Here is a 22,730-nt window from a genome sequence, read left to right as displayed (position 1 = left end):
TGTCTGACTCAAAAATAGATAATATATATATTATCAAAGTTTAATAACGGACGTAAACAAATAGCTCATCGCTCCCCAAAAATATTTCCTTTGCTAATACAGAGAATTGATTATCTTTCAATAAAGATATATTAACAAATAGGAAAAAAAACAATAATTATCAGGAAAAACATAAAATTCTCTCAACTACCTTATAAAATTATTTAAATATAATTTTTTTATATAAAACTCTAAAAATTTTACATAGAAATACGTTATTTCGTAGAATGATATTTAGTTTTTGTAAAAAAAATTACCAAAATAATTTGAATCTATATTACTAATTAAAATTTATGGAGGTCCATCTATATGAAAAGGTGGTCAAGTTCTATCAAAAGATAGAGAAGTTGGTTTTTTAATCGTATCGTGCATAGTGGTTTGGTGGCAATTTGGGGAAAAAAATTCACTGACCACGCCGCATAATTTGATGATTTTAATTTAATAATGATAAAATAGTATATTCTTCATTTATATTTGTCTTAAAATATAAACTACTAAAAAATATCGTAACTTCCAAACAACTCCCGATTTCTTAAGTTTCACATTTTTTATTCTCTTGAAAAACTTTTTTAATACTTCAACTCAAATTATCATCTTAATCTTCCGACAATTGGTTGATATCTAAAAGTCATATCAATATTTCCAATAATTAGTTTAAATATATATCTATTTTATTTTATAGTGAGTCTCATGTGAGACCGTCTAACGGATCTTAATCTGTAAGACATGTCAACCCTACCAATATTCACAATAAAAAGTAATACTCTTAGCATAAAAAATAATACTTTTTCATGGATAACCCAAATAATATATACATCTCACAAATACAACCCATGAGACCGTCTCACACAAGTTTTTGTCTTTATTTTATTAAAGTTGAGGCTGTGATAGTAACCACCTAGGAAGGACACCGATTTTTTCTTCCAACTTTACCCTTATATGATACTAATATTATATTTTTTTTATTTGTTTTTAAAAAAATTTCAACGCACTTTTATTTTTTATTTTTATTTCAACAATTCAAATATCAATTTAGTCCCTCCATAATTTTTCAAATTTCACTATAATCCATCGATAATGACAAAAAAGATTGTACACACGCATCATGCGTGCATAGTAACTAATATATATAAAAACATCATTACCCAATTAATCATTCCTTTTTTTTCTTAAATTTATAACTATAAAATTCGATTATATTTTTTTGGGCCGTTCAATTTTTTTTTTTTTTTTTTTGAAAAGGCCATTCAATTATTTTAATAATCAAATGGTAGTATTTTGAAGAAATGTTTATATGTAAGTATTTTACATGGAAATCAATCATAATTACTATTTAGGAATGTTGTTTAATTGTTTGCTAAAATATTGGACTCGGTTTTCTCATCTCTACATATTCTATATTTTTGGTCATGGGGTATGGCTAGGGGTGGGTACGGTACGGTATACTGTACCGAACTACGATACCGAAAATATCGGTATGAAATTTTTCCATACCGATATCTATACCTAAAATTCGGTATACCGAATTTTCGGTATGGAAAAAGTTCGTACCGGTACCGTACCGACATCGAAAATTTTGTCGGTATATCGAAAAAATGTCGGTATATTTCGGTATACCGAACTTAAATTTTTAAAAATAATAATAAAAAATTATTTTCGGTATATACCGATATAGCAAATACCGAAAAAAAAATATTTCGTACCGATATCGATACCGAAAATTTCGGTACGGTATGATACCGTACCGAAATGTTCGGTATACCGATTTTTTTGGTAAGTTCGGTATTTTTTTCGGTACGGTATTTCGATATTTTGGTATTTTTTCCCCTCTCTAGGTATGGCAGAAGTGGTAACAGAGCATAAATGTTCCATAATTATGTTGTGAAAAGCTTTTGAATGTGAAAAGTTGAAATTTTTTTTTTTAAGAATTTCAATAAATATATGTTTAAATTATTTTTTAAAGAGTTCTTATAAATATAAGTTGTTAAAACGAACTTTTTCGTACGGAAATGGTATTCAAGATATTATACAGAAGGTGAAAAATTATCAAATTTGAAGCTTGGGTATAATAAAATGGATCCCTTATCAAGAGTAAATTTTAAATATTTTTTTGTTACGGGCGTTCAATTTCTGTGAGGTATGAATTATTATTTTATTATTTAGTTAATATTAAATTTTTATAAATATTATTGTGCATTGAATTTGAAACGAGCTTTCTACTGGTTCAAATGTTGTTTGTCTGCAGTTTCTTTTAAAAAAAATTAATTAGAATTATAATAAAAGACTTTTTGGTAGGGATGTAAACAGACCAAACTGTTCGCGAACTATTCGGAGCTCGGCTCGATAAAAAGCTTGTTTGAGTTCGTTTGTTAATCATATCAAACCAAGCTCAAGCTCGATTTTGAGCTCGACAACTTAATCAAACCAAGCTCAAGCCTAAGCGTATTTGACTCGTGAGCTCGCAAATATGTTCGTTAATAGGCTCGCGAGCTCGAACTCGAGCTTTTCACAAGCTTAGAAATTTCAAGACAAGTCGAATTATAGCCTGATGATAAAAGCTCGAATAAAGCTCGAGCTCTATCAATCTTAAACGAACCAAACTCAAGCCAGATGATAAAAACTCGAATCAAGCTCGAGTTCGAGCTTGAGCTTGAATTAATCTTAACCGAGCCAAGCTCAAGCCTGATATTGTTCGACTTGGTTTGGATCATTTACATCCCTACTTTTTGGCACACTAATAACAATAATAAACGACTTTGAAACAATTAAAAAAAGGATCATAGTTGATTAATGGCATAATTGTTACGCGTCATTGACTTTATAAAATATGAAAAAACCATTGACCCTAATCTTCACAAAGTCCTTACTCCCTGAATTTGGTTTTCTCCAACACGTCTCTTCTCGGGCACTCTTGCCTCGATAATTAACTTGGGAAACTCCCGTAAATAGTTTGATCGTGTTTTAAATCAGACAGTCAAAGCATATGGGATCTTATAAAGGATTTTATATATATAATTGACAAAAATTTGTGTGAGACGGTCTCACGGGTCGTATTTGTTAGACGGATCTTTTATTTGGGTCACCCATGAAAAAGTATTACTTTTTATGCTAAGGTGTGTTTGGTTGAGTGGATTAAATAAGGATAGATTAATAGTCCAATATTTATCGTTAAAATTTTAAGTTGTTTTAATAATCATTTTGACCCGGTTTAAGATTCAATTTTATGGATAACTATTTGATTAATAAAATTGGATCTTAAACCGAGTTAAAATGATTATTAAAACATCTTAAAATTTTAACGATATATATTTGACTATTAATCTATCCTTATTTAATCCACTCAACCAAACACACCCTAAGAGTATTACTTTTTATTGTGAATATGAGTAGGGTTGACCCGTCTCATAGATTATGATCCGTGAGACGGTCTCACATGAGACTTACTCTATATAATTTGTAAAAGAGTACACGATATAATATCAAATTAGAACACATATATTGTCTTATACATAAGAACCATGTTAGATTATTTTATTTTATTTAAGTTTGTAAATAATTTAATTATGATCAATATATTTCATTAATTTAAATATGAAATAAGATAAATAAATTAAGAATAATAACTGGATTAATAAGATAAATATCTTTATATTTGATTTATCATATCTGTGATGAAGTTGTCAAATCTCTAGTTTATATGAAAAAAAAAGTGGGTCCTACATATGCATGGACAAATCTTGACCATCCATCCTATTATGGGGGCAATGCCCGCATAGGTAGGATGAAATAAACCAGTTTATATATGATGGTTAGATAACATCTATAAATAGTGGTATACACATCCCCAAATCAGTGCAATTATTCATTAATATGTCATCTCATTAATTGCATAAAGTTTAGTAGATTTGTGTTTTATTTCAAACTCAATCATTTTAATGATAATTGTAATTTTATATATTGGTTGGATCGTAAGAATTGTAATTATTGAAATGACGATTGTTGAGGTGTAATAATCGTCTCTGCTAAGAGAGCGATTAAACCTTGTTGTTTGGACTGTTGCAAAGTTAAAAAAACTTGATTTGCATTGTTATTATTAGAAATAAATTTTGGTAAAACGAAAAACCTTCAGTCTTATAATTGATATCAAAGCCAATATCACGAGTTGTATTCTTATTAATTACAATGAGGTAAGCGATCGAACTGTTGTGTGTTGACTTTTGTACGATTTAAAATATTTAAGTTGCATTATTATCATCGACTATAATTTTTATAAAAAGACAAACAATCGATCCTACACACGCCACATGTTTGTTTTCAAAATTTACTAGTGCATGACTAAGATTTTGATATTTCATCTTATCAACGAATTGGTAGTGTTTAATTTATTTCTTAACGAAAAATATTGCGAGATGAAAACTTATATCTGCATAGAAGAAATCCAAAATTGTACTATTCTTGTAATTTAGGAAATGACATATTGGGTTGTATCAAAGATTACTTAGTGAAATTCTTCGACCGAGAAAAAATTAGCACAAGTATCAACCAAAGTGACCTTCAAACTTCTGTACGTAAACCTTTCATTCCTTATTTGTGATGCAGCAGGGAAAATAATTCTTAATTGTTGGTAAAAAAATAAATAAAAATAAAGCTGATTTACTAACACCGGCTGCAACAAAGGCCCGACGAATAGCACGTAATGCAGCGTCTCTTCCAAGACCGGGACCTTTTATCATGATTTCTGTTTACAACTTGATCAACTAATGTACGAATAACATTTGTTGTATTAATCTTTACCAAAAGAAGTACACAGAACAGTTTTTACAATCTTTGACAACATTGCAACATATACAAGATATATATTTGTACATATATAAAATAAAATGACTAGTTCATATTTAACTACGTGAAATTTGTTACTTTTATTTGAGTGATTAATTTGGGTACTTCCATATAGTTCGCAATTTAACTCAATCTATTAATCTAATTTGAACATTTGGAAAAAACAGAGCGATTGCAGCTTTGCTCAAAAGTTCAACAAAATAGAAAAAAAATGTATCAAAAAACTTTAAAATCTTTAAAGTTTTGAAACTGGTCAGCTATTCCAACTCAGGATCTCGAGTATTTCAAATTGAATGGTTTCTTTAGGAGCGTTTGCAACTTTAAAAATCATGATTATTGATTTTTCATTAACAAAATTGTGAAAGAAAAACGAATAATAATTTTTTTTGAGGTTGCAAAAACTCATAAGTCAAGATCTCTTGATATTCAACTATAGAGTCAGTTAAGATATTGAGTTGGATATATAACATTATAATAATGTGGACATATAATATATCAAATCCTAATTTTGGGGTTACGATAAATATTTTTGCATTTTAAAAAATTTCCAGTACAAGTTTATATAGTTATATGTGAAACAATATTTTTAGTACATTAACTTGTCCAATTTTTGATAATTTCACTAATTTTTAAATTTTGACTTTGGTACAGTAACTTTTAATTTCTGACTATTTTAATCCAATTGATTACGTGTTATCAAACAAATTAGTAATTTTCGATATCACGTCAATATTTTATTGTATCACATCAATGTTTTCCAGTGTTACGTCAGCACTCTGACGAAGTAGGACTGAGACCCAAAAAAAAAAACTTCAAATTAAGTTAGTGCATCAAAAAACAAATTTTGAAAATTTAATAGATCAAATTAAAATAAAAAAAATTTAAAGGTAAAAAAAATTATTTTTCCTATATGTATTTAGGCACGATCATACTAAAAATTCTATAAAAAGAACAATGAATTATATTCCAATAATAATAAATTGATAAAAACAAAAAACAAATTCAATCATTTTAACGATAATTGTTTTTGAAAGAATTCCTGTGAACAGAAGTTGTTAAAATAAAATCCCAAACGCAGGAACTAACTGATTATATTTAGATAGATACAAGTTCATACTAAGTCTGTTTAACATCTGCAATTTTTAAATTTGTACTACGTTCAATAACATCTGTAGGACAAAAACTTATGTGAGACGGTCTCACGGGTATTATTTGTGAGACGGATCTCTTATTTGGGTCACCCATAAAAGAGTATTACTTTTATGCTAAGAGTACTATTTTTTATTCTGAATATGTGTATTGTTGACTCATCTCACAGATTATGATCCGTGAGACGGTCTCACATGAGACTCACTCCATTTGTAGACTCACCCGTTTAGAATTTGCAACCTTCTTATTAATCTTTTTACTATTATATGATTTCTAATCTTTAAAATTGTATGTCAATCAAACTACCATATGTCGATCGCTACCATTTGGGGCAATTATCACGCCCAAATAGTTGAGTTGCATGGAATTTTTTATTTTAGGTTTAATATATCAAATTACAAAAGATTTCGAATGAGTATGGTTAGTGAATTGTGTTAAGTCAAACAATTAGCCTGAAATTTTGAAGAATATTAAATTGTTAGAACCCACAAACTTAAATAGGCTAGTAATTAAAGTTTGGACCAAATCCTGCTGGGAAATAGCCTACCAGAAATGGATCCTCTACTATAAATATCCTCACTGTAGAGGATATTGTGGCAAAAAAATAAAAATATGTATGGATAAGGTCGACTCGTCTCATAAATGTAGATTAATGAGACCAACTCGCAAGAAATCTATTCCTTTTCATTTGTTATTTTTCGTATATTTTTATCTAATTCCTGACATGCGTTTGAAAAATCAACAAATTTCGATGGTATACCAACATTTTTCAGTATCACGTCAGTATTTTCTGATGTCATGTCAGCAACTTCACCAAAATATAATTAAATTTAAATTTAGTGTATCGAAACTAAACATTGAAATTTTAATAGACCAAAATTCAAAATTTAACAAGTTATAAGACGAAAATATAAAATATATAATACAATGTCCATGGACACTTGGCATCCACTTAGACCTATGATCACCTCCACTTTTAGTGTCATTAAGCATGCTTCAATGGAAACTAAGCACCCAGCTAAAAAGGATAAAAAAAAAAAAAAAAAAATCCAAATTAGAACATCAAAGCTAATTTTTTACAAGTTACTTGACTAAAAATCAAAATAACTCAACTCTGGAGCTAATTTTGCAATTTTCCCATTTTTATGGAAAAAAATAGTATTTTGTTGAACAGCACACTTCGTAACTTTTATTGTTTTTAATATAATTAATGACTAATGAGAAAATTATATGTTAAATTTGTGTAATATGGGTAAATTTTAAATTTTTCATTCACAAAAACTCATGTAAAATTATCTTAAATCTTGTGAGACGGATCTCAGATCCTACTAAACTAACCCAACCCAATCCAACAAATGAAAAATTTAATTTTTATTTTAAAAATATTACTTTTTATTGTATGTATAGACAAGGTCGACTCGTCTCATAAATGTAGATCTATGAGACCAACTCTTAAAAGATCTATTCCTTTTCATTTGTTATTTTTCGTGTATTTTTATCTAATTCCTGACACACGTCTGATAAATCAACAAATTTCGATGGTACGCCAACATTTTTAAGTGTCAGTCAGTATTTTCTGATGCACGTCAGCAACTTGACAAAAATATAATTAAATTTAAAATTAGTGTATCGAAACTAAACTTTGAAATTTTAATAGACCAAAATTCAAAATGAACAAATTACATAAATATCATTAACATGTTAATTGACTATATATATTCTAGTGCAATCGATATATATAGGAGGCATGGTGCAGCATGCCTCTTAGAATTTGCATTATTCTTGCACCGAATGAAGAACGCAGCAATGAATGCCGTTTGAATTTGGAAGTGGCTACATGCATCTAAAATCTTGTATCTGATATTTATAAAAAGGCTCTATATAAGCCACGCAGTCCAATATCCCTCTCACCACAATTCACAGGCTCGTCTCTTCAAAGCCAGTAAGTTGATCTCATTTTGATTTTCGTCGTTGTTTCTTTAGCAATTCTAGTCATCTTTTCGCCTCGATATCATCTAGTTCTTCTGGAATTTTGATCGCTCTTTACTGCACATTAAATTATAACCATTTTCCTATTGCATTCTCAAGATTCCAGTTGTTTGTTCAGAGCTCTTTAGTGATGGAAAGCCATGGAAATGTTGTACACAGAGGTTTGTTGCAAACCGGTGATTTGTACCAGGTAGTATCCTTCATTTCAACGCTTATAAATTTAGATTAACATTGTCTTTTTTCGCAATTTTTACCATATTAATGAACCACTTTGGATATTTTCTTGCACGGAATTAAAGTATTTACTGAAGACTAGTGTGTATCCACGCGAACCGGATTCACTCAAACAGATAAGGACCATCACTTCTACTCTTCCAAGGTATATCTACACTGCCAATTTTGTACGCTCTATTGCAAATTTGCAATATATGAGCTGCACCTTATACAGCCTCGGTTTTTACCGTATCAGGGCCATCATGGGCACATCACCGGATGTAGGACAGTTGATGACTTTGATCTTAAAGCTGATTAACCCGAAAAAGACGATTGAAATTGGCGTCTTCACCGGGTATTCTGCGCTTCTAACTGCACTCAACATTCCTGAGGATGGAAAGGTCAAGTGTTTCTGTATAATTTTAGGGGAAAAGAGTTTTTTTTTTTTTTTTTTTTCCATTGACGGGTGTTCATTTTATTTACAATAACTTTTGATTTTAAGCTATTTCCGTACAATTGTTAATATGACATTGAAAATGTTGATGCGACGCCGATAGTGTTGACTTGTTAAAATGTCATGTCAGCAATATCAATTTGAACAAAATAGTTGAAAATTAAAAGTCAATGTAATAAAATCAAACCTTGAAAACTTTATTGAACAAAACCCAAAATTTAGACAAGTTAATGGTCTAAAAAAATCATTTTACCTACTTTTAGTATAGCCGTTTATCGTGTTCGATAATTAAAAGTGGTGATGCAGATCATAGCCATTGACCACAACCGGAGCACTTACGAGATGGGATTGCCTGTTATTCAAAAGGCTGGCGTGGAGCACAAGATAAATTATATCGAGTCCGAAGCTCTTCCAGTTCTTGATAAGTTGTTACAAGACGTAAGGGTCTTATTTACCTGGAAACATGTTAGTTTTTTATGACAAACGCTTAATCGGAAAATTTCTTCCTTCATTGACTTCTCGTCTTCTTTTATGCAGCCTGAGAATCATGAGGCTTTCGACTTCGCCTTCGTAGATGCTGATAAAAACAATTATACAAATTACCATGAAAAGTTGTTGAAGCTTTTGAAACCCGGTGCCATAGTCATATACGATAACACGCTTTGGGGCGGATCGGTGGCCATGGCCGAGGATTCCGTCACAGCGAACAGGATAGGAATGAGAAAATACGCCATCGAGTTTAATGAACTTTTGGCAGCAGATACTCGTGTGCAGATTTCTCAAGTTCCTGTAGGTGATGGGGTTACTATTTGCCGGCGTCTCTAAATCATTCTGGCGCATGATCCTAATTTCATATGGATAATTTTATACATTCAAGCGCAAATAAAGTGAGGTTCCTACCATTTTCACAATAAGGTATCAATTTGTTGGTACCACATTTTATGTTTTAAACATTGGATGTTTGCTTTGTTTCGTAAGCTATCAAAATGTTGGTAGCGTTTTATATTTCTATAGTTGGCAGGATGACTCTTTGGTTTAGTAAGAAATTGACAAACGATACATTTTACGTAATAATATCGTCGTCTTTGTTGGTCTCTTTTAGTTTTTCGGTTAAAATGATACCGAATTTTCTAAAATCAAATTAATTGAAATTTTTTCGACAAACCAAATTGAACGTACTTTACTACGAAAATCGAATAAACGAAACCAAAAAATGGTTATGTTGGTTGATAACTACATTAACTGAACTGTTAAGATTATTTTTTTTTAAAATCAAGTTTTTCAAATAATCAATATAAAAATCAAATTAAATAAATTAATTTTTATTTATTAAAAATATATATTTTTAAGTCTAGTTCTATTATATATAAAATTTTATTAGAAATTTATAATATGTATATCTTATTTAACAATATATTAAATTTTTTTTATAAAAGTTTGATTGTTATGTTAAGCGAAGTTTTATATTAAAATCCGAAACCGAACCGAATTGAACTAATCGATGTTTTAAAAAACTAAAATTGAACTTCAAAATAAATCGAACTAATTTTTCAAATTAATCCAGTTCAACTGATTATTTTTGTTGAAAGTGATATTTTGATCACTCTTAGGCTGAATTGTATTTGTCCTTATTTTGAGTCCAAAGTTTTCAACTTTTTTAACTATAAGGAATCATTCATGTCAAATACAAAATCGATTCACATTATTTTTTAAGGCCAACAATTTAAAAAAAATTAATGCATAGATTTAGACATTGACAAATATCAATGAATAAGATGGACATCAATAAAAAACAAAAGTTTCGTGCATCATTTAAACAATTATATCGATTCAAACAATGAATAAGAGAAATTGGATTTTGATTTTTTCTAAAAATATAAGTTATAAGTTAAAATCGAACGAATTCGAAATTAACTTTATATAATATAGATTTATCGAACCAGTATGATATATCGATTGATTAGCTATTTGGCTCACATTAGTTTTATATGTTTATTATTTTCTCTATTCGCCATATATAATATGATAGTAGGTCTCTTGACAACTTTCCGGCACTGCATTATTGATAAATAACCAAAAACTATATATAGATAAGAAAATCTTAGATTATATTACGACGGATGGATTTGAAGTTAGGAATTTCAAATCTATAATAACAAATTCATTGGTTTGTTCGGAAAAATCTAGTTGGAAATAATATATTTCAAAGCTTAAATAATTATTTTTCGATTCATTGCGATGACATGGAGACATTTAAAATCATCCTCTAAAATAATATCTCAAATTCAAATCTTCGATCTGAACACAATTCTAAGAACGCCATGAAGATTAGGCTCTTGTTCTTGCACATTTTCCTTCTCACATTCAAGCCACACCCACCTTATATAAATATAACCAATAGCTCAATGATTTAGTGGGTCGTCATCATTTCTTTATTTTTTTCTTACCAAATTTTGTTGCTAGCTGGTGCATATATCTTTCGTGGGGTACCTTGAAGAACCACGATTGAGAGATATTACTTTATGCCACAGGATCTATTCAGGGTGCTTTCTTCATTCCTTCTTTTTTAATCATCATTAATGTTTGAATCAATTTTTAGATCATTATGAAGCAAGGTATCTGAATCAAATGACAACTAGAATAAATAAATAACACTAACATTATGGTCACGCTTGGATTGATAAATTTGATTTGGAATGAAAGACTTGATTTATAGAGTGATTCAGAGATGAATTTCAAATGACATTCATCTAAGATATGTTCGAACTCAATTACAATTAATGTTTAAATTACGTAATTTCATATAAAGTTTATTTAAGTGCACTTGAATCTGGTCTATCCAAACAAGATAAAAGAATTTCAAATTCATCGATACAGCACCATCTAAATTTTTTTAAAAAGTATATAGGTTGTGAGATTAGGTTTATGGTCTAAATATACCGAGGGTAATATGGTCACATCAGAATAAAGTAATAAACTTTTTTAATGGTCAAGCTTGCAAAAATTCGAATCCTTTTTTGACAGGAGTGGGGTTAGTTTGTCATTCCACCAAAAGGGCTCGTTGAAATGGTTATTCTGATCTTTTGTTGTCTAGTGGGTGCGGTGGGGGGTGACCTTAACATATTCAAAAAGGTTTTTTTTATCAACTGTATAAACTTTTCAAGATTTAGTCTAGAATTAGCATGGCTGGGCAATGGCTTATTTAGTCACGTTCGAGAGAAAAAACTCGAAGTTGAACGATTTGAGCTTGAACTTGATTCCAGTAGTTTTGAGTACCCCATTTTTGGAGCATCAAGTAGTGAGCTCGACTCCCTTGACTGACGAAAAGGAGAGCCGAATAAGCAACAATTAATGAAACATCAAGAAATTCTTATCTAAACTTGAAGAGTAACGTCTTGAATTTCTAGATGCTCGTAAATACTCTTGGCCCACATTAGATTGAATTGAAATGATTCTATTAGATACACTGACTAAGTTCAAAGATAGTGTCATTAAATTTACGAACATGACATGTTAAACAATAGCGTTATTTTGTACAGATGTAATTAATTATTTAATTATTAGACGTACATGTCCATATCCCACTTTATTAAGGGGAAAATTTTGAGAGATCTTGTTGAATGTCAATTTCCCTTGGTATTTAATTCCATAAACATTTCTTTGTAAGCCGAGATGAGTTTTTTTATTAAAATATATATATATGATATGCTACACCCAGAATTTTACATCGAATGGCATCGACCAATTAGATTGTGTAGGCCCCTATATTTTTTGAGGGTCAACTCTTGAGCTAAAGGAGAAATTCACCGTGTGCAACATAGAATAAAGTTTATTACAAATTGGAAAAGAATCAGAGAAAGGAGCTTATCAGATAATGGAACAAGCAGTTGAATCAGATATAAGGACAAGCTTTTCTTGTGCCCACGATTTCATTTGAGCAACACACGATGCTGGCATAGCAAAGATTTTTTATTACCGTGGAGATTGTTTAAGTTAGAAAATTTTTAATCAAGGCAAAATCATACTTTATTGAAATATATGATTCATAAAATTTAGAATTCATTTATTTACTCGAAATTTAAGAGGAAAAGAATAGTATCCACAAGCATTACACATTTCCAATGGTCTAAACTAGCATCTCAAGAATCGTGATCGCCCTATCAACTGGAAAGAACAATTTTCTTGCTCTCTCTGTCAATCTTTGATGCTTCCATCGTTTCGTGCCAAGTTTTAGAAAAACTGTAACAGATGAATGGCATACTAGCTAGCTTCTTCGGCATCAAGCATTGAAATGCTGGAAGTCCAAGAAATTCAAGACCTCGTTAGCATGCTCGATCTAACCAGGGGCGGATTTAGTGTAGGGCGAACGGGGGCCACGGCCCCCCCAAAAAATTTAAAAAAAAATTTTAGCGACGGTTGTGACGGAAACCGTCGCAAAATCTGCGACGGTTTTATCAACAACCGTCGCTATATGGCAGCCACGGCCCCCCCAAAAATTTTAAAACATTTTTTAGCGACGGTTTTAGATAAAACCGTCGCAAAATATAGCGACGGTTTTTGAGAAAACCGTCGCAAAATATACTAATCGGCCCCCCCAATCCCAAGATCCTAGATCCGCCCCTGGATCTAACAATACCGGGTGGACTGCATATGAAACATTGTACCGTGATGTTCCAACCCGATTCCCGGCAATTTACTCATCTGTATACTATGTTCTTGCAGATTCAGTCCAAAAGAAGGAGCCCCTTGAAAACGCATCATTGCTCCTGGATTCATGCCCGAACTAAATTGCTGTTGTTTCGTCGAGGTCGAATTCTCCGGTGAACCGCACGTATCTTTTCCCGGTGAATCCGATTGATTAGTTTCTTGAAGATTCACAGTCGTGATATCGTGTATACTCGACCTTCTCTTGTCTTTCCCTCCCGAAAGTTGCCTGATGAAATACTTTTGCGCATGGCTAGCGACCTGTGTCGGAGTCCTGGTTGTCACGAAATTGCGAGAAATATTCCTCCAATCCCCTTTACCATACTTCTTCAGTCCCAAAAGAAACTGCCTGTGGATAAAAAACAAGAACTTAATTAAAAATTTAATAATTCCCGAGCTCAAGATCAGTACAAAGTTCAGAACAAGATTTAGTTTACCTGTGTTCTTCCTCAGTCCAGGGCACCCCTTTCTTTCTTTCATGGACGGAACACCGAATCCCGGCGGCGTTCCTTTTCCCGACAGGGGAATACATTTGTTTACCGACCCATTCCAATGTGAATGAATTGGCGCAGTATCCCGGAACTGGAATCAAGCCCGCTTCTATATCGCTGACATCTTCCACCAATTCCTTGTACTGTTTAATCACATCGTTCACTGTTTTCCCAGGGATCATGGCCGCAACATTGTCCCACCGGTCCGGCGTATCTCTGTCGTATATCGCAAGGGCATCCTCGAATTTCTTGTTCTCCTCAGGGGTCCAGTACTGGATTACCTTGTTTTCCTCAAATAACCAGCTTGAGTTCTTGATATTCGGTGCAGGAGACATGATTGCCAATTCCCTGTTCATCTCTTCTGGTTTTTCCAAAAGGGTCGATCAAAGTAGGGAAACAGAGTTCAGAGGTGAAGGGAGATATATAGAGGGATTCTTTTTGTAGGAATCTGCGAAAGGAGAAGACCCCCTCTAACTTTGCAAAACCCAAGAAGATTTTGCAAGAGAGTTGTTGAAAAAAGGCAGATATTGCTTGGGAATTAACACAAGGCAGAAAAACATTGATGATTACCAAGTATAAGAGACACACAGATAACCAACCTACTACAAAACTCTGTATAAAGCTGTCATTTTGTCTGCTCAACAATGGAGGAAATTGAAAGAAAATGGAAAAAAAATTGGACAATAAGACACACTTATAATCCAGATTCGGAATTTAAACCGAGAAAGAAAACCGGGAACACTTGAACTTTCGGGAAAGTTGGGATTTTTCAGTGTGGAAAACACAGTGATTAATGGTTTCTTGTAGAAGAAGAGAGATGAACGGTGTTGGTGAATGATTGGACAGAGCGGTGGAGGAGGGGCCGCAGCTGACTTGATTTTATTTATTATATTGTTTTTGAGAAGAGATGGAAACAGAAAGTGGTGGCCAATCAAATGAAGAAAAGGACAACTGTGCCTATACATGTCATGTGAAAATTTATATATTTTATTTGAACAATTTTTATTTTTATTATTTTATGTAATTTTTGTTTTTTAGAATACATTTTTTTATGTAATTCAACTATTTAATTGTACTATTTCATTTTATTTGTGTATCATAAAATTTTTCATATGTATGTGTAAGTTTGTGTATATATGTGTGTGTGTGTGTGTGTGTGTTTGTGTGTTTGGAGATGCTCTTTAGTGATATGATTATCTATCGTTGTAATTATGGAAAACATAATTTTTTTAAAAAAAATTAGATATATCCATATTAAATCACTAGACTTATCTTTGGAAAATTTTTAAAAAAATGTTAAAGCGAATTAAAAAAAAAATCACCAAAAAAAGTTTTATAAAGGAATTTTCAGAAATATTGAAAAATGTGTATAACCAACATTCAAATTTTTTTAAGAAATTGTTATTAGAGATGTAATTCAAATTTGGTTTATTTTCTAATTCCATATGCTTTTTCTTTATTATTTCGATATTTTTCTAAGAATAATAGTTAATTTTGAATATAGATCAAAATAACCGATTTTTCGGTTTGTTTAAATTTCAAAAAAATATTTATGGATTCGATTTTGTTAAGAAAAATTGTATAGTCGATTTTTTGTAATTCAATTTGATATATATACAAATTGTATAAAGAAATCTAATAAATTAATATTTTTTTAAAAAAATTAATAGTATATGTACTTAATAATATAATTTCTCTAATATGAATTATTAGTTAATTTTGGTCACCCTAATTACATCACATGAGAAACTCATTTATTTGTTATTTTAAATCAAAATCAATTAACGAAGTCCTTTAAAAGAAATAATTGATTAACAAGTAAATGGCAACTATTTCTTTTTTACATAGGAGAACTTACATAATCTAATCATTTTAGGTTATTGAAATAATAACTCTCGTTGGAAGATAGACTAACTCCACACAAATATATATACCTAATTATTCATTCCAATTCGTCTCTTAATTTGTAATGTCCCGATACAAAAGTGTTAATATTTGTAAATCTTTTCCGGCGTGTACATCATATTCACTAAAACGTACTATGAGAAACTTCTCAAATGATCACTCACAGGGACGTAGCCAGGAATTAAACGGAGACTGGGCTGAATGATAGCCCTACTAGCGACGGCTCTTCAAAACACCGTCGCCGATCTTAATCGGCGACGGATTTTATTAATTCGTCGCAAATCAGCGACGGTTTGTACAAAACCGTCGCTATATAGCGACGGTTAGAACAAAACCGTCGTAATTTTAGCGACGGATGTAGAAAAACTGTCGCTAATCCATCCGTTTTTTGTAGTGGGCTATGGGCTAAAATTTTTAACAGATTCAAAAATTGTAGCGACGGAAGCGGTAAAACCGTCGCTAATCCTAAATTCTAGCCTGGGCTGAAGCCCACCACAGCCTTTAACGTGGCTCCGTCCCTGATCACTCATATCAGAATTGTTCGGAGTCAAGTGCGCTCGACTTTATAGTTTTTTAGTCTTTTGAGCCATGTTCATTGTACAATATCATATATGCACAGTTTTGGAATCTCACTCAATTCGAGTGTGAGATTGGTTCATTCATGTTTTTTCTTCCTACTACTCTGTCAGAAGTCACTCTCTGTCTGTACAACTTCTTGTCAACCTCAAGTGTCACATTAATGGTCCTCAATATATTGAAAATTTATATTTTAGTCTGCTTTTATTTAGTCAAATTTATGATATAACGAAGATGCGACTTTGAGACAACCTCGACATGTACATGGTTACATCAACACTCTTACAGAACAATTATTGAAATTGTTAAAATTAAAAAATGCATGACTTATAGTGAAAATGGAAACCGAAAATTATCAAAATCAACGTAAACAAATATACAGAGCCAAAAATTGCAAATTTTGAATAGTCCTTTTTTATCATGCCAATTAATTAAGGATTAGTACTGCCAAACAAGATTTAACTATAATATATTCATATAAAAACACTTAAATTAGTTCCTATTATGCATTTTGGACCCTGGTGTGTGATGTCATATCTGTTATCATGCTTCTTTAGATTATCCTTCGTAGAGTTTAATTCACCTCGTGATATCAGAAACTTTAAATCATGCGATTTTATGATAGATTCACCTTTATATATTAATATGATTCAAAAACTCTTGATAAAAAGTTAAGACACTATTATGCATAATCGTGGATAGTGAACAGTACGTGTTGTTTTGTACATATTTGGCTTGTCCGAATGCGTAAAGAGACATCAATGATTTTGAAGTATGATAACTCCAACTATTATTTCTCTAAAGTCCTATCCTTTTCCATAATTTCACTAAATATATTATATTTGTAACCAAATTATTAGAACAATTTAAATTCGTGATGAAAGGTTCAATGCACTTATTTGTACGACGCAAAAGTCAGAATAATTGGACGATTTTATAACTTCGTGTACTGTGTGTGCATGCATGAATGTGAACTAAAGAATCGCTCAATTATTGAAGGTGCGTATAAGTGTGTATATATATATATATATATTTATATTATATGAGAGTGGCATATTTGAATTATTATTATTATTACTTGTCTGTTCTTTTAGATGCTTGTATTGTTCAATTTTATTATAATATTTTATGAGTTATGATTGAAATTCTGACGATGGATGCATAATGTAATATGTATTGATCATTTAATTTCTAGATTTATCGATTCTTGATATGAGACCATACATCCATACTAGGCATGAATGAATCGGGGTCCGGTTGAATATATTATAAGACTCGGAACTTGAGATTTATTCAAAAACTTTGAGCTCTTTACGTCTCGAATCTAGCTTTATTCATATTCTATTCCTTTCTTGATATTATATTTATCATGTTGATGATTAAACTTTTAAATTGTTGTTGAAATTATTCAGAGAATTTTATTAAAACTCGTTTTTCATATTATTATATGAATATTTATTAATCGCAAAAAATTCAATAATTACGCGGACATTTAAATAACGATAAAAATTTATGGGCCCACCCAAGAGAGTTGAAGAGTTTCTCGTGTCTGTTCGTCTTTGGTGGATGGTAATTAGTAACATTTCAAATAATATTTAATTGACTCGCACTTTCCAAAAGTGGAAAAATTATTGTCAAAAAAAGTGGAAAGCCGTTGTGCGCTGGCCTATTGTTTCGGACAGTTTTTGTAAGTGGTTTACGAGGTAGTTTTATGTTATTTCCAACTTTTCCAATTAAACATATGCATCAATATTAATTAAGCTGGGAATGGTCCGTTTAGTTTTTGAAAATTGTTCTGTTATTTAACAAAATATATATCCATCCAAAATCTAATATCTCTATCTCTCTATTGAAATTATTAAAATTGATTTCTTGTATGGTCCTGCTCTCAACAACTCAGTGAGGACATTATATTTGTCGATGCCTGACACTCCAAATGTTTGGTTAATATATGATGGGTGCAATCATTCACTTTCTGAGATATTGATACGAGCTACTTTATGGTTTGAAAGACTTGAAATGTATCATTATCACTAGTTATAAACGTTTAATCAAGAATTCAATATCACATTTTTTATTCTCATTATTATCAAAAGTATAATTATTAGAAGAGAAATTCAGTAATTTCCTGTATAGCCATCAAACATATCAGGCCTATTGGACCTGCCCGTCCTGCCAGATTCTATGGTAGATAGTTTTTAAAATGTTATTTATAATGTTTTATTATATTTGATCAAATTTGAAAGATTTATAATGGTTTATGTAGGATTATCTATTGATTAATATTGAAAGATTAATGTTATTTATAATAATTTATTATAATTATTTTTTTTAAAAAAATGAAGTTTTTTTTTTTTTTTTTATTTTTGTTGGTGGGTTGATCCTCCTCACACACAACCCATGACGGGTTGGGTTGAGGTTTTTTCAAACCGCCACGTTGGTGGCCCGCCTCATGCCATTTTCTCTCTGGCGTAGGCTGGTGGGACGGGTCGGTTCATTTCACAGCACTATTTGTCATCGGTAGAATTATTGATCGACACGTAATTCTTGAGTTAATGTATGATTTCAAAAATTGTTGGTACTTTAATATCAATATTTATAACTTTTAATAAAAATGACAAAGACTTGATTCTATTGTATATTTTCTCATTAATACTAAAAGAAACAGAGATATGAGATTAATAAATTAAATTATCAAAATATTATGAAAACAGTGAGGAAAAATGGTAGAGTGTTGGATTATTTTCTTTATTTGGATAAGCATTGTGAGATCTTGAAAACAAATTGGAATGATGTTACTTTTTTTTTTTGGAAATACCTTAGTAGCTTATTTTTAAATATTATAAGATCTTTATTTTCTTAAAGAAATCTTCCTCACTTTCATATATCTTATAAATAATTAATAATCTTAGAACTATTAAATATAGTTTAAAGCAGCCAAATAAACTCTAAATAAATTAATCGTAATTCTCGATAACACTCTTTGGCAGCGTTTGGTTTAGAAGATAAAATAAACTAATGATTAGTATGTAAATGATAAAGAAAATGATTGTCGTAGAAATTTAATATATGATGTAAAATAGTATTTTGTTTGGTAAAATTTTTAAGTGTGGGATAATTTTAAATTTTTTGATGAAAGTAGTAAATTGTCTTTTCCTCTTTTTTTCTTTCTTCCACTCCGACGACGCCAATCCGGCAGAGGCGGCGGTCGGCCGAAAGCGACGGCCGGCGGCCGACGGGAGATGCCGACGGTGGTCGGTCGGAAGCAGAGGTGGTTGTCGGAAACGGCGGTGGTCAGCGACCGGTAGCCGACGGAGATGGCCGACGGTGGTCGGCCGGTGGCCGGGCGGTGGTCGGCTTTTGGCGGGGTTGTCGGTGGGCGGTCGGTAGAAAGAAGTGGTGGTGAGTTTGAATTTAGGAAAAGGGTAAAATTGGAAAAATAGGATGTATTAAGAGTGGGATAAATAATCCTAGAGGGTGAGGAGATATTATTTTAACCTATCTAATATAACCTAATCATTCATAGAAGGGATTGGCTTGATTAAATAAAAAACGAATCAAACAAGTGATTAGATAGGTTTAAAAAAAATAAACCTACCTAATCCTAAAAACGAAACTCAGCGTTTGAATCTTATTAATATTTGTATGAACGGATAGCACTCACATTGGTCTATAATATGGGCCAACTCCTTCAAACAGGTCCATTACCATTGGCCTGCCCATTCCAACAAAAATAATAGAAATTATACAAATCACATATATTGTTATATAACTGAAAAAAAAATTATTAGGACAATAGATTATAATTAGTTGATATTTAAAAGTTATATAAATTTATATATAATGAATAAAAAAAGTTAATTAATTGAAAGCAAGAGAATAAAATATATGCGATGTATTTTTTTCCCTTTTTTGAATATAAACCAATATCATTAAATAACCAACAAATCATTGTTTTAAAAAAAAACTGAGAGAGAAAAGAATCACATTGAAAAACAAAGTTTTATCAAGATTGTAAGCTTTTTCTAACCAATTCATGTTCTACTTGGTTTGCGATTCGAGAGAAATGTTTGATCGTAGCTTCATCTAAGCTTAGGGATGCCAAAAGCGAACCTGATATGCCAATTCGGTTTGCTCGAAAACAAATTCTGGTTTATTAAAAGTATTGCACGATTAAATTTAATCAGCAACCAAATCGACCAAAAAACCTTTTGGATTCGTTTTTCTTAATAAAACAAAAGTCCTTTATTAAATTTTGAACATACTGATATTACATATTCAATTATTGTTTTGAAATAAATAACAACAGAACATGCATGATAGATAATGTTTTGTACTCTTAAATGCGGGAGCAGTTCCGGGCAAACCCAGGTCGATTGAGGGAACCGCAGGCCCTGCTGCTGTCATAGGAATAGAGCTCGAGCTGAAACAAGCTCTGAACGGCGCCACGGCAGCCACGCTTCTGATCTTCATGTCCGAGATAGCTTTGACGAAAGCACGCGTTTAGGGTTTGTAAATAGACGTGTGAAGAGAGGTGTAGTTTTGTATTGTGCTGATTTTAGTGCCACCATTTCCGTTTTTGTCGAAGGAGAAGTTATAAGAATCTTTTACGGACAGGGTCTCTCCATTTACCCTAATGGATTTCACGTCGATAAAAATTCTACCGAAGCATCACCGAACAGCGTAAACCGGCAACGTGCTGTTTTGGTTTATGATCAGAGGCGTGGACTTGATCAAAGGGGATATGGCAGATTTACTCGACGAGGAAACGTCCCCTATGGACAATTTACCCAGTCCCGACGAGGGGAGGCAAAGAGAGAACTTATCAGTCAAATTCAGCTTCCCTGGAACCTGTTTATGCATAGAAATTTGGGTCCTGGCGTGGGTTAGTTCGATTATGGGTGTGTGGGCAGTGTCCACACCAAAGTGGTTGAGATTCCATCTCATGGGGAAAAAAAAAATTAAAAAAAAATAAAATTGGGTCACAAAAAATTCTGGCCTTTGGATGTACCCCTGCAGACAGTGCGGGTAGGATGAAATAATCCCCTGGCGTGACCACCATGCCAATAGTACCACTCGCCAGGCCGCGCAAGTAATACTTGCTCGAACAAGAGAAGATGAAGTGCGGCACTTGTCCATTATCCTTAGTATACAATGTGTCCTCATAGTATCCCTAGCCGGAGATCGTGTCCTCGAATGGGTTGGAATTGGAGGAGCTACAAGTGTCGTTGGTGCAGCCCGGGCTCGGGTCTGAACGATAGAACTCGACTATGCATCCTAACCCCTTGGCCAGCTCGCATTTGCTCGAGTAACAAGGGATCGGGGAGTACGAGTTCGAGGTGTAATTGTCGCACCCGAACCACAAGAACTCGGCGCCTGGTCGATGACCTTGTTTATATCGGCCCGATTGCTGCCCATTTGGAAGGTGGTGTAGTGTTGCAGCGTTTTCGAGTCCTTCCGAACGGGAAGGTGTAGGCCATTTTGAGCATTTGTAGAAGAAACGAGAAAGGCGAGCACGACAAGAAATGAGTAATGGAGAGAACCCATTATATATAACAAAATTGGATTGTGTTTTTTGGACGAGAAGTGAGTCAAGTGACTGTGGGACCGAGAATTTATAGAGTTTTTAGAATGTAATAATTTTTGAGATAAAAGTTGAGGGTCGTATGTGGCTGCTTCACCAAAAAGTACTTAGCTGGCTTTATTTTTTTTTTGCCGGAACTGGCGGTCGCCATCCTTGGACCTTGCCTTGAATGAATTTTCGGACTAAACGAAACATCTTGCAAATCATATCAATTTTTCTATAGTTCTGGATTCTGGATCCAAAATATAAAAAAATATACGGGGCATGACTATATTTATTATTGGTCATCACCTACCTAGGCCAAACAATTAATAACCTTTATAACGTGGGTTCCATTCGTCCAATTGTCATTTTTTATGTATTAATTTTTTTTTCAAAGATTTAATTAAATAATTTATTAATATGTACTGTTGCTAAAATTAAATTATGTATGGAATATTCATACTCTTAACTTTTAATAATAATATCCAAATGATCAATATATGAGTCGGTCAAGGTATCTTCACGCTTCATAATTTCTCAAACTTGTAGCTTGAAATCATCATCAACATAGAACATAGTTTCTATGATTCGAAAGAAAAACTTGCGTAAAATCGGAAGTAATAAAAGAAAATTTGAAATACCTTGTGTTATAAATTTCTCACACGGTAAATTAGTCAGTTTATTTTATTAACTGAGTGTCCTAATTTAAATCTCATGCATTGATGCTTTAATTTTAGTTTGTGTAAATTTGATTTTTTTCCCAAAATAATATTATAATATAATGTTCTCAATTTAAAACGTAATT

General features: G+C 32.0%; 2 protein-coding genes and 1 pseudogene across 3 annotated transcripts; 1 reads left to right on the top strand and 2 right to left on the bottom strand.

Moving 5' to 3' along the window:
• Positions 1-7,830: 7,830 nt before the first annotated feature.
• LOC140828207 (cation-dependent phenylpropanoid and flavonoid 8-O-methyltransferase 1-like) lies at positions 7,831-9,742 on the top strand. 2 transcript variants are annotated; one of them, XM_073191189.1, is made up of 6 exons: positions 7,831-7,969; positions 8,135-8,206; positions 8,316-8,395; positions 8,486-8,630; positions 8,990-9,121; positions 9,221-9,742. In XM_073191189.1, the coding sequence occupies exons 2-6, from the start codon at positions 8,147-8,149 to the stop codon at positions 9,506-9,508; spliced, it is 705 nt and encodes a 234-aa protein (XP_073047290.1). In that variant the 5' UTR covers positions 7,831-7,969; positions 8,135-8,146; the 3' UTR covers positions 9,509-9,742. The 2 variants fall into 2 exon arrangements, with proteins under 2 accessions (XP_073047290.1, XP_073047289.1); XM_073191188.1 differs by having other exon boundaries at positions 8,116-8,206.
• Positions 9,743-12,725: 2,983 nt separating this feature from the next.
• Positions 12,726-14,763, bottom strand: LOC140826206 (transcription factor DIVARICATA-like). The gene is made up of 2 exons (XM_073188392.1): positions 13,825-14,763; positions 12,726-13,736 (listed from the first exon to the last, which is right to left on the bottom strand). Exons 1-2 carry the CDS (start codon positions 14,232-14,234, stop codon positions 13,310-13,312), a joined length of 837 nt encoding a protein of 278 aa, XP_073044493.1. The 5' UTR covers positions 14,235-14,763; the 3' UTR covers positions 12,726-13,309.
• A 5,287-nt stretch (positions 14,764-20,050) lies between these two features.
• Positions 20,051-21,906, bottom strand: LOC140826731 (probable aspartic proteinase GIP2; annotated as a pseudogene).
• Positions 21,907-22,730: the final 824 nt, after the last annotated feature.

Source organism: Primulina eburnea, chromosome 3 (genome assembly GCF_022965805.1).
Source record: "Primulina eburnea isolate SZY01 chromosome 3, ASM2296580v1, whole genome shotgun sequence".
Taxonomy (NCBI): Eukaryota; Viridiplantae; Streptophyta; class Magnoliopsida; order Lamiales; family Gesneriaceae; genus Primulina; species Primulina eburnea.
The sequence above is the reverse complement of the archived record's forward strand: the minus strand, read 5'-3'. Positions and strand labels throughout refer to the sequence as shown.

What these genes read in the sequence shown, in the direction of transcription:
- LOC140828207 (XM_073191189.1), top strand. Translation starts at nt 8,147, where the DNA reads ATGGAAAGCCATGGAAATGTTGTACACAGAGGTTTGTTGCAAACCGGT. An exon ending in ATCACTTCTACTCTTCCAAG is followed by an intron (nt 8,396 to 8,485) that starts GTATATCTACAC and finishes TTACCGTATCAG; the next exon opens with GGCCATCATGGGCACATCAC. An exon ending in TTGATAAGTTGTTACAAGAC is followed by an intron (nt 9,122 to 9,220) that starts GTAAGGGTCTTA and finishes TCTTTTATGCAG; the next exon opens with CCTGAGAATCATGAGGCTTT.
- LOC140826206 (XM_073188392.1), bottom strand. Translation starts at nt 14,234, where the DNA reads ATGAACAGGGAATTGGCAATCATGTCTCCTGCACCGAATATCAAGAAC. An exon ending in TGGACTGAGGAAGAACACAG is followed by an intron (nt 13,737 to 13,824) that starts GTAAACTAAATC and finishes TTTTATCCACAG; the next exon opens with GCAGTTTCTTTTGGGACTGA.